General features: G+C 72.2%; 1 protein-coding gene across 2 annotated transcripts; it reads left to right on the forward strand.

Annotated features, from left to right (window-relative positions):
* Positions 1–57: 57 nt before the first annotated feature.
* LOC135576656 (kinesin heavy chain-like) lies at positions 58–9428 on the forward strand. 2 transcript variants are annotated; one of them, XM_065043408.1, is made up of 20 exons: positions 58–1072; positions 2236–2323; positions 2720–2793; positions 2869–2973; positions 3062–3110; positions 3205–3260; positions 3354–3441; positions 3915–4039; positions 4244–4348; positions 4414–4562; positions 5038–5186; positions 5292–5491; positions 5593–5661; positions 6114–6320; positions 6721–6867; positions 7181–7369; positions 8056–8173; positions 8359–8427; positions 8971–9062; positions 9327–9428. In XM_065043408.1, exons 1-18 carry the CDS (start codon positions 944–946, stop codon positions 8400–8402), a joined length of 2091 nt encoding a protein of 696 aa, XP_064899480.1. In that variant the 5' UTR covers positions 58–943; the 3' UTR covers positions 8403–8427; positions 8971–9062; positions 9327–9428. The 2 variants fall into 2 exon arrangements, with proteins under 2 accessions (XP_064899480.1, XP_064899479.1); XM_065043407.1 differs by having other exon boundaries at positions 61–1072; positions 8956–9062.
* Positions 9429–14245: the final 4817 nt, after the last annotated feature.

Below are 14245 nucleotides of genomic sequence, written 5' to 3' on the forward strand. Positions count from 1 at the left end.
GGGGCACACGGGCTGGGTGACACGGGGGGGACACACGGGTTCGGTCGCACGGGGGGGGCTGTCCCCTCTCTCCCGTGGGAGTGTTCCCGGGCAGAGCTCCGCGCGGGCACACCTGCGTGTTTTGGGGGGTTCACGGGAGGAGGGGTTCGGCGGCCCCTGACTGCACGTCCCTGCCCCTCCCCAGGCTGGGCGGGGCCACCAAGGACACGGCGGGGGGAGCGGGATGAGTCAGGACTGCTGGCTGCCCGCGTGGGGGAGGGGAGTTGGGGGGGTACTGGCCCTGCGCCGACCCCCCCCAGCCGGGGCAGGGTCTTGTCCCCCCACCACCTCCGCAATGAATCAGCAGTTTGGGGGGACGGTTCCCAGGGCCGGGCGGCCCCCGCACCCTCCATCTCCGTCCACCTTAAGAGCGGCGCGCAGTTCCACCTTAAGGCGGAGGGGGGGGGGTGTGCGTGCGGGGGGCGGCCTCTCCCCCCTTCCCCCCCCCCTCAGCCGGTACCGGGGCTGCAGTGGCGACAGCAGCACGGTCACTGGAGCAGGGGGCAGCAGGAGCGCTGCGGAGCATCCCCCCCCCCGCGGCGCCGCCCTCCCTCCCGCATCCTGCATCCCTGAGAGCATCCTGCGTCCCTGGGTACCACCTGGCATCCTTGAGCAGCATCTCTGGGTACTGCCCAGCATCACCGGGCAGCATCCTGCATCTCTGAGCAGCATCCTGCATCCTTGGGTACCACCCAGCATCCCTGGGTACCACCCGACACCTCTGGGCAGCATCCTGCATCCCTGAGCATCATCCTGCATCCCTGTGTACCACTTGACCCTTAGGTTGCCAGGAGCATCCTCGGGTGCCACCTGCATCCCCGGGTGACACCCCACCCCCTCAGGTACCCTTGAGCCTCTCCAGCCGCCCCCCAAACTCTTCTCACCGCCCCCCCGTCCCCCCAAAATGGCCGAGCCCAGCGCCGAGTGCAGCATCAAGGTCCTGTGCCGGTTCCGGCCCCTCAACCAGGCCGAGATCCTGCGGGGGGACAAGTTCCTGCCCGTCTTCCAGGGCGACGACAGCGTCGTGGTGGGGGTGAGTGCGGGGGGGGCACGGGGACCCCCCCAAGCCTCGGGGGGGTGGGGGGGAAGAGCTGTGTTGAGGGATATCAGGCATGGGGGGGTGACAGTCAGTTGGGGGGGGCATGGCCTGTTTTGGGGGGATCACCTTGGGTGTGGCCGGTAGCTCCCCTGCCCCCCCCGGGGCGTCTCCCCTGCCCCCCCGCATGCCCCTCCCTTACCGCCCCCCCCGTTCCTTTTCTGAGGATCCTCCCGGTTGCCCCCGGTCCGGCCCAGTGCCGGGGTGGGGGGTGTTGTTTACAATGAGCGGAGACGCCCTGACCCCCGGGGGGGCCGCGATCGGGCCCCGGGGGGGATGTTTGCCGCAGATCCTGCCCCCCCCCCCCAGCTGCGGCCCGGCCCTTTGTCAAGGGGTGAAGCTGGAGGGGGGTGCTCAGGGGTCCTTGGGGTGGGCTGGGTACCGAGGCGGGGGGGTCCGTGGGTGGTGTCGTGTCGCTGTGCGGTGGTGCCGGCGCAATGCGGGGTGTTGCGGGGGGGTGCGCGTGGGGTGGAGGGGTGTGAGGGGGGGTTGAGAGTGGGGGGTACGTGGGGTGGGGGTGCGGGGGGGGTTCTGCGGGGGTGGGGGGTGCGCGGGGGGGTGCGGTTGTGCCTGCGCCGTCGCTGCGGCGATTGCGGGGGGGGCGCTGGTGTCGCCGCCTGTCCCCGTGTGTCCCCGTGTCCGTGTGTCCCCGTGGGTCCCCGTGTCCGTGCGTCCCCGTGTCCGTGGGTCCCCGTGTCCCGCTGTCCCCGCGGTGGCTGCCACGGTTCAGCACCGGGGCCTGGACAGCTCCGGGGGGGGTAGAGGGGAGGGCGTCCATGGGGGGGGCTGAGAGGGTCTATGGGGATTTATGGGGGGCTATGAGGGGCTGTGGGAGTCTGGGGGAGGCTGGGGGTCTCTGAGGGGCGGGACAGGGGTCTCTGAGCATCTATGGGGGTCTGTGGGGCTTTCTGGGGGGGCCGGGGAGGGTACGATGGGATCAAAGCTGTATGAGACCCCCCCACCCTGCAACCCCCCACATCCCTCACTGGGACTCACTGGAACTTACGGGCCCCCCCATACCTGAGGCTGCCACAACCCCCAGCGCCTGCGGGGGCGGTCTCCCCTGGCCTCTGACCCCCTTGTCCTGTGTCCCCCCCCAGGGCAAACCCTACGTCTTCGACCGCGTCTTCCCCCCCAACACCACGCAGGAGCAGGTTTATCACGCCTGCGCCATGCAGATCGTCAAGGGTGAGGGTCTGGGGGGGCCCCGGGGGGGCAGAGCTGGGAGACCCCCCCTCTGGGACCCCCAGATCCCTGGGGACACTGGAGGGCGCTGGGAGGTGACAGGGGCAGGTTGGGGTGTGACAGAGCAGGTTGGGGGGGGATGGGGGTGTCCAGGAGGTCTTGGGGGTCCCTGTGGAACTTTTATTTTGCGGGGGGGTCACTGCAATCTCCTGGGATTCCGGGGGGGGTCTGGGAGGTCTCAAGGGTCCTTGGGGGGTCTTGGAGGTGACCTCAGGTGACTTGGGGGGGGTTCAGGGAGTTCGGGGATCTCAGCGGTGCCCCTAGGGGTCGGGGGGTCCTGGGGTGGCTCTCTGGGTTGGGGGGGCCCTGGGGGTCCCTACCGACCCTCACCCCCCCCAGACGTGCTGGCCGGGTACAACGGGACCATCTTTGCCTACGGGCAGACGTCGTCGGGCAAGACCCACACCATGGAGGTGAGGGGGCGGGGTTTGGGGGGCAGCACCCCTGGGTCCTGGCGCCCCTGGGTGCTCACCCCCCGCGCCCCCCAGGGCAAACTGCACGACCCGCAGCAGATGGGCATCATCCCCCGCATCGCCCAGGACATCTTCAGCCACATCTACGCCATGGACGAGAACCTGGAGTTCCACATCAAGGTGGGGGCTGCGAGGGCCTGGGGGGGGGGGGCGGGTCCTGACCCCCCCGCACCCTGACACCCCGTCCCTTCCCAATTCCCTCTTACAGGTTTCTTACTTTGAAATTTACCTGGACAAGATCCGGGACCTGCTGGACAGTGAGTGGGGGGTACTGGGGGGTACTGGGGAGTACTGGGAGCTTCTAGGGCACCGGGGGGGTTCCCAGCCCACTCACCCCGTGTTCCCCCCCAGTGACCAAGACCAACCTGTCAGTGCACGAGGACAAGAACCGTGTTCCCTACGTCAAGGTGAGGAGGGATCCGCAGGGTCCCTTGTTTTGGGACACCTGCCCCCAAGGGACACCCCCAGAGGGGACCTGGGGTCTCACCACCCCCCCCCAGGGCTGCACCGAGCGCTTCGTCTCCAGCCCCGAGGAGATTCTGGATGTGATCGACGAGGGAAAGTCCAACCGGCACGTGGCTGTCACCAGTGAGCGCCGGGGACACGGGGGACATGGGGGACACGGGGGACACAGGGGACATGGCGGGGGACAGGAGGACACGGGGGTCATGGGGGGGCACAGGGGGACATGGGGGACATGGGAAGGCAGGGATGTGCGGGTGTAGGGCTGGGGGTGCTGGGCCCTGCTGTGCACCCGGGGGGATACCTGTGTGGGGTTGGGGTCACTGGGGTGCTGGGGGACTGGAGGGGTCCTTGGGGCACCATGGGGGTCCCTGGGGTGTTGTGGGGGTCATTGGGGTATTGTGGGGGTCCCTGGGGTGCTCTGGGGGTCCTTGGGGCACCATGCGGGTCCCTGTGGTGCTGTGGGGGATCCCTGGGGACACTGTGGGGTGCTGGGGGGTCCCGGTGAGTTCACGGGGGTGCCAGGGAGTTTGGGGGTCTCGAGGGGGTCCCGGGGGTTCCCGGGGAGGCCCGGGTGTGCAGCTCTCCCCATCCCGCAGACATGAACGAGCACAGCTCCCGCAGCCACAGCATCTTCCTCATCAACATCAAGCAGGAGAACGTGGAGACGGAGCAGAAGCTCAGCGGGAAGCTCTACCTGGTGGACCTGGCGGGGAGCGAGAAGGTGGGGGGACCCCAAACCGGGGGTTGGGACGAGGGGGACCCTGGGCTGCGGGATGTGGGACTGGGGGGTCATGGGGGGTCTTTGAATGAAGAGGCTCTGGATTTGGGGTCTAGTGGCTGGTGGCATCCTCGGGTTTGGGGGTCCCAGGGGTGTCCCTGGGCTGGGGGTGTCCCCACGGGGGGTCTCTGACCTGCCCCCCCCCAGGTCAGCAAGACGGGGGCCGAGGGCGCCGTGTTGGACGAGGCCAAGAACATCAACAAGTCGCTCTCGGCGCTGGGCAACGTCATCTCGGCGCTGGCCGAGGGCACGGTGGGTGTCCCCCCGCCCCCCGGTCCCCGGGCCGGGGACGCCCCTGAGCCCCCGTGTCCCCGCAGAAGGCGTACGTGCCGTACCGGGACAGCAAGATGACGCGGATCCTGCAGGACTCGCTGGGGGGGAACTGCCGCACCACCATGTTCATCTGCTGCTCCCCCTCCAGCTACAACGACGCCGAGACCAAGTCCACCCTCATGTTCGGGCAGAGGTGGGGGCGGGGTGCCCCGTGCCGCCTGCACCCCAACTGCACCCCAACTGCACCCCAACTGCACCCCAACTGCTCTCCATGCACCCACTGCACCCCAACTGCACCCCAACTGCTCCCCGTGCACCCACTGCACCCCAACTGCTCTCCATGCACCCCAGCTGCACCCCAACTGCACCCCAACTGCACCCCAACTGCTCTCCATGCACCCCAGCTGCACCCCAACTGCACCCCAACTGCTCCCCATACACCCACTGCACCCCAACTGCTCCCAACTGCTCCCCGTGCACCCATTGCACCCCAGCTGCCCCCCAACTGCTCCCCATGCGTCACAACAACCCTGCCCCCCCCCCCACCCGAACATTTCCCAGGGCGGGGGCTACACCGGGGGGTCCCAAGCCCTGGGTCACTCCAATGGGCACGTCAGGAGGGGTCCCTGCAAAGTGGGGGTCGTGGTTGAGGGTCCCCCTCGATCCAGGGCCAAGACCATCAAGAACACGGCGTCCGTGAACCTGGAGCTGACGGCCGAGCAGTGGAAGAAGAAGTACGAGAAGGAGAAAGAGAAGAACAAGGCGCTCAAGGAGACCATCGCCAGGCTGGAGGCCGAGCTGAGCCGCTGGCGGAGCGGTGAGCGGGACCCCGGCACCCGGGAGGGGACCCCGGCGTCCGGGAGGGGACCCGTCCCCCGGGCACAGCATCATCCGGATGGGTGAACTGGGGCGCCGTCCGCAGGGGAGGCCGTGCCGGAGGCGGAGCAGCAGAGCGGGGCCGGGGAGGCCGGGCCGGGCGAGGGGACGGCGCCGGGGCCGGGACCCGCCGGGGACACCCCGCTCGACAACGGCGGCTCCTCCATCGTCATCCGCATCTCGGAGGAGGAGCGGCGCAAGTACGAGGAGGAGATCCGCAAGCTCTACAAGCAGCTGGATGACAAGGTGGGGACCCCCGCAAGTCCCCCCTTCCCGGGGGTCCCATCGAGACCTGCTGGGACCCCCCAGGACCCTGAGACACTCTCGCCCCCCCCCGCCCTGCCCAGGATGACGAGATCAACCAGCAGAGCCAAATCATGGAGAAGCTCAAGCAGCAGATGCTGGACCAGGAGGATGTGAGGGGCCCCCACCCCCATGGCCCCCATCTCTGAATGAACCCCAGATCCTCACCCCCCTGGGACCCCCGGGGATCCCTCTGAGACCCCCCACCCTGACTCCCTGGGACCTCTTGGGACTTCTTGGGACCCCTGGCGATCCCTCTGAGACGCCCCACCCTGCTGACCCCCTGGGACCCCCACCCTGACCCCCTGGGACCCTGAGACCCCCACCCTGACCCCCTGGGACCTCTTGGGACCCCTGGGAATCTCTCTGAGACCCCCCGCCCCGCTGACCCTCTGGGACCCCCACCCTGACCCCCTGGGACCTCTTGGGACCCCCACCCTGACCCCCTGGGACCCCTTGGGACCTCTTGGGACCCCTGGGGATCCCTCTGAGACCCCCCACCCTGCTGACCACCCGGGACCCCACCCTGACCCCCTGACCCCCGGGCTGCCCTGTGCCCCCGCAGGTGCTGGCGGCGGCGCGGGGGGGCGGCGAGGCGGCGCGGCGCGAGCTGTCCGCGCTGCGGGCCGAGCACGGCGCGGCGCGCGCCGAGGTGGCCGAGGTGCTGGCGGCGCTGGAGGAGCTGGCGCGCAGCTACGACCGCAAGGCGCAGGAGGCCGAGGACACCGCGCGCCACAACCGCCGCCTGGCCGACGAGCTGGCGCGCGCCGAGGTGACCCGGCCCCGGGCCCCGTGGGACTGCCGGGCCCAGCGCGGGTCCTTAACGGGGCGCTTCGCTGGGTCCTTACTGGGAGCACCAAAGTGTCTCCGCAACCGCAACCCCAAGTTCCAGCCCAGCTGGCGTTCCTACTGGGGACCCCACTGGGACCCCCGAGTGTCTGCCCAGGTGGAAGCACAAAGAGGGGGACCCCCACCCCTTACACCACACCCCGGAGAGCAAACCCCCCAAAGCGGAAAAGGGACACCCCCCCAAACCAGACCCCAAACTGGGAAACTCCCCTTAAACTGGGCTGCCAGACTGGGTGCTTCGGGGGGACCGGGAGCGGGATCTCGGGGTCGGGGGGCTGCTGCGGGGCTGGGGGGGTGCGGGGGTTCAGGTGCCCCCCCCGCAGGCCTCGACGCTGTCGCTGGAGTCGGAGCTGGCGCGGGTGCGGGAGCTGGGGGGGCAGCAGCGGCGCCGCGCGGCCGAGGTGCTGAACGGGCTGATGCGCGACCTGAGCGAGTTCAGCCTCATCGTGGGCAACGGCGAGATCAAGCTGGTGAGGGCGCGGGGCGGGCCCGCGCGCGCGTGGGAGTGGGGTGTGTGTGTGTGTGTGTGTGTGTGTGTGTGTGTGTGCGTGTCCTGTACCTGCGCGTGCGCGTGGGAGTGGGGTGTGTGTGTGTGTGCGTGTCCTGTACCCGCACGTGCCGCGTCAGTGTGACACGTGTGTCACACCACGCCGTGTCACACTGTGCCCTGTCATGTCACACCGCACCGTGTCACACCGCGCCGTGTCACACCGCACCGTGCCGTGTCACACCGCACCGTGCCGTATCACACCGCGCCGCGTGACGCTGCCCCTGTCCCGGCAGCCCGTGGAGGTGAGCGGGGCCATCGAGGAGGAGTTCACGGTCGCCCGGCTCTACATCAGCAAGATCAAGTCGGAGGTGAAGTCGGTGGTGAAGCGGTGCCGGCAGCTGGAGAACCTGCAGGTGGAATGTCACCGCAAGATGGAGGTGACCGGCCGCGAGCTGTCCTCCTGCCAGCTCCTCATCTCCCAGGTGCGGCCACGGCACGGAGCGGCCGCAGCGCGGCGGGGAGCACAGGGCTCGGTGACCCCGGGGTGCAGTGGCCCCGGACTTTGGTGGCTCATGGTCTGGTGGCCCCAGGGTACGATGGCCTCAGGGTTTGGTAGCCCCAGGGTTCAGCGTCCCCTGGGTTTGGTGACCCTGTAGTTTGGTGTCGCCATGGTTGTCCCCAGGGTTTGGTGTCCCCATGGTTATCCCCAGGGTTTGGTGACCCTGTGGTTTGGTGTCCCCACGGTTGTCCCCATGGTCTGGTGTCCCCGGGGTTTGGTGTCCCTATGGTTTGTTGTCCCCATGGTTTGGTGTCCCCATGGTTTGGTGTCCCCGTGGTTTGGTGTCCCCGGGGTTTGGTGTCCCCATGGTTTGGTGTCCCCATGGTTTGGTGTCCCCGGGGTTTGGTGTCCCCATGGTTTGGTGTCCCCATGGTTTGTTGTCCCCATGGTTTGTTGTCCCCATGGTTTGGTGTCCCCGTGGTTTGGTGTCCCCATGGTTTGTTGTCCCCATGGTTTGGTGTCCCCGTGGTTTGGTGTCCCCGGGGTTTGGTGTCCCCATGGTTTGGTGTCCCATGGTTTGGTGTCCCCGGGGTTTGGTGTCCCTGGGGTGCCGTGGGGTGGCGGCGCGTGTCCCCGGGCAGGGGACAGTGACCGAGGCGGCTCCCGCAGCACGAGGCCAAGATCCGCTCGCTGACCGAGTACATGGCGACGGTGGAGCAGAGGAAGCGGCAGCTGGAGGAGTCGCACGACGCCCTGAGCGCGGAGCTGGCGCGGCTGCAGGCCCAGGGTGGGGGGCGGGGCGGGGGCGGGGGGCTCGGGGGGGGTGAGGGTCCAGCACAGCCTGGGGGGCTGGGGGAACATGGGGAGGCCGCAGGGGGGTGAGGGTCCAGCGGAACGTGGGGGGCTCAGGGGGTTGGGGGGGGTCACAGTGGGACTCGGGGGGGTCCCCCCAACACGAGCTCTGCCCCACAGAGACGGTGCAGGGGGGGGGCGCGGAAGGACGGGGAGCAGGATGAGACCCCCGACACGGCCGAGGTCAAGGTGAGGGGGGGTGTTGGGGTCCCTGAAGGGTGTAGGGGGCCTAGGAGGGGATTTTGGGGTGCTTAGGGCAGGTGGGGTGTCCTGAGGGTGGGGAGGGGGTACCAGGGGAGTCTGGGGGTCCCTGGGGGTGTTGGTGCCCCCAGGGAGTTTTGGGGACCCTGGGGGAGGGTTTATGGTCCCTGGGGGGTGCTGGAATCCCCAGGAGGTTATTGGGGACCCGGGGGGGTGCAGGATCCCCTGGGGGTGTTGGGGACCTGAGGGGGGTTGTGGGGCCCCTGGGGGGGTTTTGGGGTGCTGAGGGGGGTTGGGGGTCCCCGGGGGCATTTTGGGGACCCCAGGGGGGTTGTGGGGCCCCTGGGGGTTTTGGGGACCCCAGGGGGGTGGGGCCCCCGGGGGTTGTGGGGTGCTGAGGAGGGTGGGGCCCCCGGGGGTTGTGGGGGTGCTGAGGGGGGGTGGGCCCCCGGGGGTTGTGGGGTGCTGAGGGGGGTGGGGCCCCCGGGGGTTGTGGGGTGCTGAGGGGGGGCGCAGGCGCTGGCGCTGCAGCTGGAGAGCCAGCGCGAGGCGCAGCACAAGCAGCTGGCGCGGCTGCGGGACGAGGTCAACGCGCGGCAGAAAACCATCGACGAGCTGCGGGAGTGAGTGGCCTTGACCCTGACCCTGACCCTGACCCTGACCCTGAGCCCAGCCCTGCCTCCAGCCCGTCCCCAACCTTGACCCTGACCCCATCCTTGACCTCAACCTTGACCCCGTTCCCATCTCCAACCCCAGATGCCCCCATCCCCATCTCTGACCTTGACCCCATCGCTGACCCCATCCCTGACCTTTACCCTGTCCCCGGATGCCCCCGCGGGTCTGTCCGTCCCCCTGACTGTCCGTCCGTCCGTCCGTCCGTCCCGCAGCCTGAACCAGAAGCTGGAGCTGGAGCTGGAGAAGCTGCGGGGGGAGCACGAGGCGCTGCGGGGGGAGGAGCGCGCCAAGGCCGCGCGGCTGCAGGAGCTCACGTGAGCCCGGGGTCCCCGCACCCCCCACCTCGGGGTGACCCCCCACCTCGGGGTGACCCCCCCCACCTGTGTCCCCCCCAGATTCCTCCACGAGCGCCACGAACAGTCCAAGCAGGACCTGAAGGGGCTGGAGGAGACTGTGGTAGGTGGGGGGGGCTGGGGGGCCTGGGGGGGCTGGAGTGGTTTGGGGGGTCACCGTGCACCCCTCACCCCCCCCCAGGCCCGTGAACTCCAGACCCTCCACAACCTGCGCAAGCTGTTTGTTCAAGACGTCACAACTCGAGTCAAGAAAGTGAGGGGGGGGCGAAATGGGGGGGGCAAAGAGGGGGCTAAAAATTTGGGGGAGTCCCATCGGGGGTGTCCCAGCCTGGGGGTCCCAGTTTGGGGGGGGGTCCCATCTTGGGCATTGTGGGGGGGGCTGGCTCAGGTTGGGGGTCTCGGGGGGGGGTCTCAGGGCAGTATCGTGGGGGTGTGAGCTGGGTTTGGGAGGGTGGGGCAGGTTAAGGGGGGTGATCAGCAGTGGGGGGACCGTGGCGGGGCGGGGGGGCCATGGCGGGTCGTGCAGTGCCCAGGGGGCCGTGCAGTGCAGAGCGGGGGGGGGCCGTGCAGAGCCGGGGGGGCCGCGCAGAGCGGGGGGGCCGCGCAGAGCGGGGGGGCCCTGCAGCGCGGGGGGGGGCCGCGCAGAGCGGGGGGGGGCCGCGCAGAGCGGGGGGGCCGTGCAGAGCGGGGGGGCCGCGCAGAGGGGGGGGGGGGCCGTGCAGAGCGGGGGGGGCCGCGCAGAGGGGGGGGGGGCCGTGCAGAGGGGGGGGGGCCGTGCAGAGCCGGGGGGGCCGCGCAGAGCGGGGGGGGCCGTGCAGAGCGGGGGGGGCCGTGCAGAGGGGGGGGGCCGTGCAGAGGGGGGGGGGCCGTGCAGAGCGGGGGGGGGCCGCGCAGAGGGGGGGGGGGCCGTGCAGAGGGGGGGGGCCGTGCAGAGGGGGGGGGCCGTGCAGAGCGGGGGGGGGCCGCGCAGAGGGGGGGGGGGGCCGTGCAGAGGGGGGGGGGGGCCGTGCAGAGCCGGGGGGGCCGCGCAGAGCGGGGGGGGCCGCGCAGAGCGGGGGGGGCCCTGCAGCGCGGGGGGGGGCCGCGCAGAGCGGGGGGGGGCCGCGCAGAGCGGGGGGGGCCGTGCAGAGCGGGGGGGGCCGCGCAGAGGGGGGGGGCCGTGCAGAGCGGGGGGGGCCGCGCAGAGGGGGGGGGGGGCCGTGCAGAGGGGGGGGGGCCGTGCAGAGCCGGGGGGGCCGCGCAGAGCGGGGGGGGCCCGTGCAGAGCGGGGGGGGCCGTGCAGAGCGGGGAGGGCCGTGCAGAGCCGGGGGGGCCGCGCAGAGCGGGGGGGGGGCCGCGCAGAGCGGGGGGGGGCCGTGCAGAGGGGGGGGGGGCCGTGCAGAGCCCGGGGGGGGCCGCGCAGAGCGGGGGGGGCCGTGCAGAGGGGGGGGGGCCGTGCAGAGCCGGGGGGGCCGCGCAGAGCGGGGGGGGCCGCGCAGAGCGGGGGGGCCGTGCAGAGGGGGGGGGGGCCGTGCAGAGCCGGGGGGGGCCGCGCAGAGCGGGGGGGGCCGTGCAGAGCCGGGGGGGGGCCGCGCAGAGGCGGGGGGGCCGTGCAGAGCGGGGGGGCCGCGCAGAGCCGGGGGGCCGTGCAGAGCCGGGGGGGCCGTGCAGAGGGGGGGGGGCCGTGCAGAGCGGGGGGGCCGCGCAGAGCGGGGGGGGGCCGCGCAGAGCGGGGGGGGGCCGTGCAGAGCCGGGGGGGGCCGTGCAGAGGGGGGGGGGCCGTGCAGAGCGGGGGGGGGCCGCGCAGAGGGGGGGGGGCCGTGCAGAGGGGGGGGGGCCGTGCAGAGCCGGGGGGCCGCGCAGAGCGGGGGTCCGTGCAGAGCGGGGGGGGCCGCGCAGAGCGGGGGGGGGCCGCGCAGAGCGGGGGGGCCGTGCAGAGCCGGGGGGGGCCGCGCAGAGCGGGGGGGCCGCACCCCACGCCCCGCCGTGCCCGCAGAGCGCAGAGCTGGAGCCCGAGGACAGCGGGGGGCTGCACTCCCAGAAGCAGAAGATTTCCTTTCTTGAGAACAACCTGGAGCAGCTTACAAAGGTTCACAAACAGGTGGGCGGGGGGCACGAGGGGGGGCCACCACCGCGGCACCCCCAGGCTCCCCCGCGCCATCACCCCGCTCCAGCCCCCCCTGTATTGCAAGCCCCGCCTTGCTTTCCTGCCCCCCCCCCGCGCAAAGCCCCCCCGTGGGGGTGGAATGGCCGGGGGGGGCACACGCTGACGCCCGCTCTGTTGCCCCCCCCGCTGCCTCCTCCCTAGCTGGATCTCTGGGTATCCAAGGTACTGCCACCCCCCACAGCACCCCACACTGGACAACGCGTGGGGGGGCGCCCTCACTCTGCCCCCCCCGGGGAGGACACATGTGGGGGAGGGGGACTGACCCCCTAGTCCCCTCTTCCCCCGGCCCCCCCCCAGTTCTGCAGGGGGGGAGCACTGCCCTGACCTGCAGCACTTCTTCCTGCCCCCCACCTGCCGCCCCCCCCGCCTGGCTGTGCTGCCCCCCCACTCGCTCCCCTTCAGCCTCACTGCTGCATGTGGCTGCGGCGGCACCGCTGGGGGGCTGGGACCCCCCCCGGGGCGCTGCCGGGGGCTGACAGCCCAGCTGCGGGTACCCAGGGGCTGCCGGGGGGGGCGGTTCCTGCGGGTGCTGCTGGGTGCTGTGCACCGGGGGGCCGGGGGGGCTGGGGCTGTACCGGGGCTGTACCGGGGGGTTGGCAGGGGGTGCCGGGGCTGTACCGGGGGGCTGGGGCTGTACCGGGGCTGTACCGGGGGGTTGGCAGGGGGTGCCGGGGCTGTACCGGGGCTGTACCGGGGCGGTGCCGGGGCGGTACCGGGGCTGTACCGGGGCGGTGCCGGGGCGGTACCGGGGCTGTACCGGGGCTGTGCCGGGGCGGTACCGGGGCTGTACGGGGCGGTACCGGGGCTGTACCGGGGCTGTACCGGGGCGGTGCCGGGGCTGTACCGGGGCTGTGCCGGGGCGGTGCCGGGGCTGTACCGGGGCTGTACCGGGGCTGTGCCGGGGGCTGTACCGGGGCTGTGCCGGGGGCGGTGCCGGGGCTGTACCGGGGCTGTACCGGGGCTGTGCCGGGGCTGTACCGGGGCTGTACCGGGGGCTGTACCGGGGCTGTGCCGGGGCGGTGCCGGGGCTGTACCGGGGCTGTACCGGGGCGGTGCCGGGGCTGTACCGGGGCTGTGCCGGGGCGGTACCGGGGCTGTACCGGGGCTGTACGGGGCGGTGCCGGGGCTGTACCGGGGCTGTACCGGGGCTGTACGGGGCGGTACCGGGGCTGTACCGGGGCTGTACGGGGCGGTGCCGGGGCGGTGCCGGGGCTGTACCGGGGCTGTACCGGGGCGGTGCCGGGGCGGTGCCGGGGCTGTACCGGGGCTGTGCCGGGGCGGTGCCGGGGCTGTACCGGGGCTGTACGGGGCGGTGCCGGGGCTGTACCGGTGCTGTACCGGGGCGGTGCCGGGGCTGTACCGGGGCGGTGCCGGGGCGGTGCCGGGGCGGTGCCGGGGCGGGTACCGGTGCTGTACCGGGGCGGTGCCGGGGGCGGTACCGGTGCTGTACCGGGGGCGGTACCGGGGCTGTACCGGTGCTGTACCGGGGCTGTACCGGGGCTGTACCGGGGCTGTACGGGGCGGTGCCGGGGCTGTACCGGGGCGGTGCCGGGGCGGTACCGGGGCTGTACCGGGGCGGTACCGGGGGCTGTACGGGGCGGTGCCGGGGGTGCCGGTGTGAGGTCCCGCGCTCCCCGCAGCTGGTCCGTGACAATGCAGACCTGCGCTGCGAGCTTCCGAAGCTGGAGAAGCGGCTGCGCGCTACGGCTGGGCGCGTGCAGGCCCTGGAGGCCGCGCTGAGGGAGGCCAAGGAGGGCGCGCGCCTGGACAAGCGGCGCTACCAGCAGGAGGTGGAGCGGATCCGGGAGGCCGTGCGCGCGCGGGGGGGGCGCCCGGGGGCGCGCGCAGGGCGCACAGCGCGCACATCGGTACGGGAGGGGGACATCGGTACGGGAGGGGGGGACACATCGGTACGGGAGGGGGGGACATCAGTACGGGATGGGGACACATCGGTACGGGAGGGGGGACATCGGTACGGGAGGGGGGGGACACATCGGTACGGGAGGGGGGACACATCGGTACGGGAGGGGGGACATCGGTACGGGATGGGGACACATCGGTACGGGAGGGGGACACATCGGTACGGGAGGGGGGACACATCGGTACGGGAGGGGGACATCGGTACGGGAGGGGGGACACATCGGTACGGGAGGGGGACACATCGGTACGGGAGGGGGGGACACATCGGTACGGGAGGGGGACATCGGTACGGGAGGGGGGACATCGGTACGGGGAGGGGGGACACATCGGTACGGGAGGGGGGACATCGGTACGGGAGGGGGGACATCGGTACGGGAGGGGGGTGGGACACATCGGTACGGGATGGGGACACATCGGTACGGGGGGGACATCGGTACGGGGGGAACGGGAGGGCTCGGCGTGCACATCCGTACGGGGGGCGCCCGGCCCCCCCTGCGGTGCTCGCGCAGGGGGGGGGGGCACCCCGCGGGAGCTGAGGGTGCAGGGGGCGCCAGCCAGCGCCCCTCAGCCCCCCGTGTGTGCCCCCCCAGCCAAGCCGGTGCGGCCCGGGCAGGTGCCGGCGGTGTCGCCCCCCGGGATCAGCTACACCAACAGCCTCTTCCAGGGGTACCCCGCGGGGGGGGCCCTGCCCGGCCCCCAGGGCCTGTGAGTG

This window comes from Columba livia, chromosome 29 (assembly GCF_036013475.1).
Source record: "Columba livia isolate bColLiv1 breed racing homer chromosome 29, bColLiv1.pat.W.v2, whole genome shotgun sequence".
Taxonomy (NCBI): domain Eukaryota; kingdom Metazoa; phylum Chordata; class Aves; order Columbiformes; family Columbidae; genus Columba; species Columba livia.

Excerpts from the sequence above, each read along its gene's own strand:
- LOC135576656 (XM_065043408.1), top strand. The coding sequence starts at position 944 with ATGGCCGAGCCCAGCGCCGAGTGCAGCATCAAGGTCCTGTGCCGGTTC. Across the intron at positions 1,073-2,235 it reads ACGACAGCGTCGTGGTGGGG|GGCAAACCCTACGTCTTCGA; the intron begins GTGAGTGCGGGG and ends GTCCCCCCCCAG. Across the intron at positions 3,442-3,914 it reads CCGGCACGTGGCTGTCACCA|ACATGAACGAGCACAGCTCC; the intron begins GTGAGCGCCGGG and ends CCCATCCCGCAG.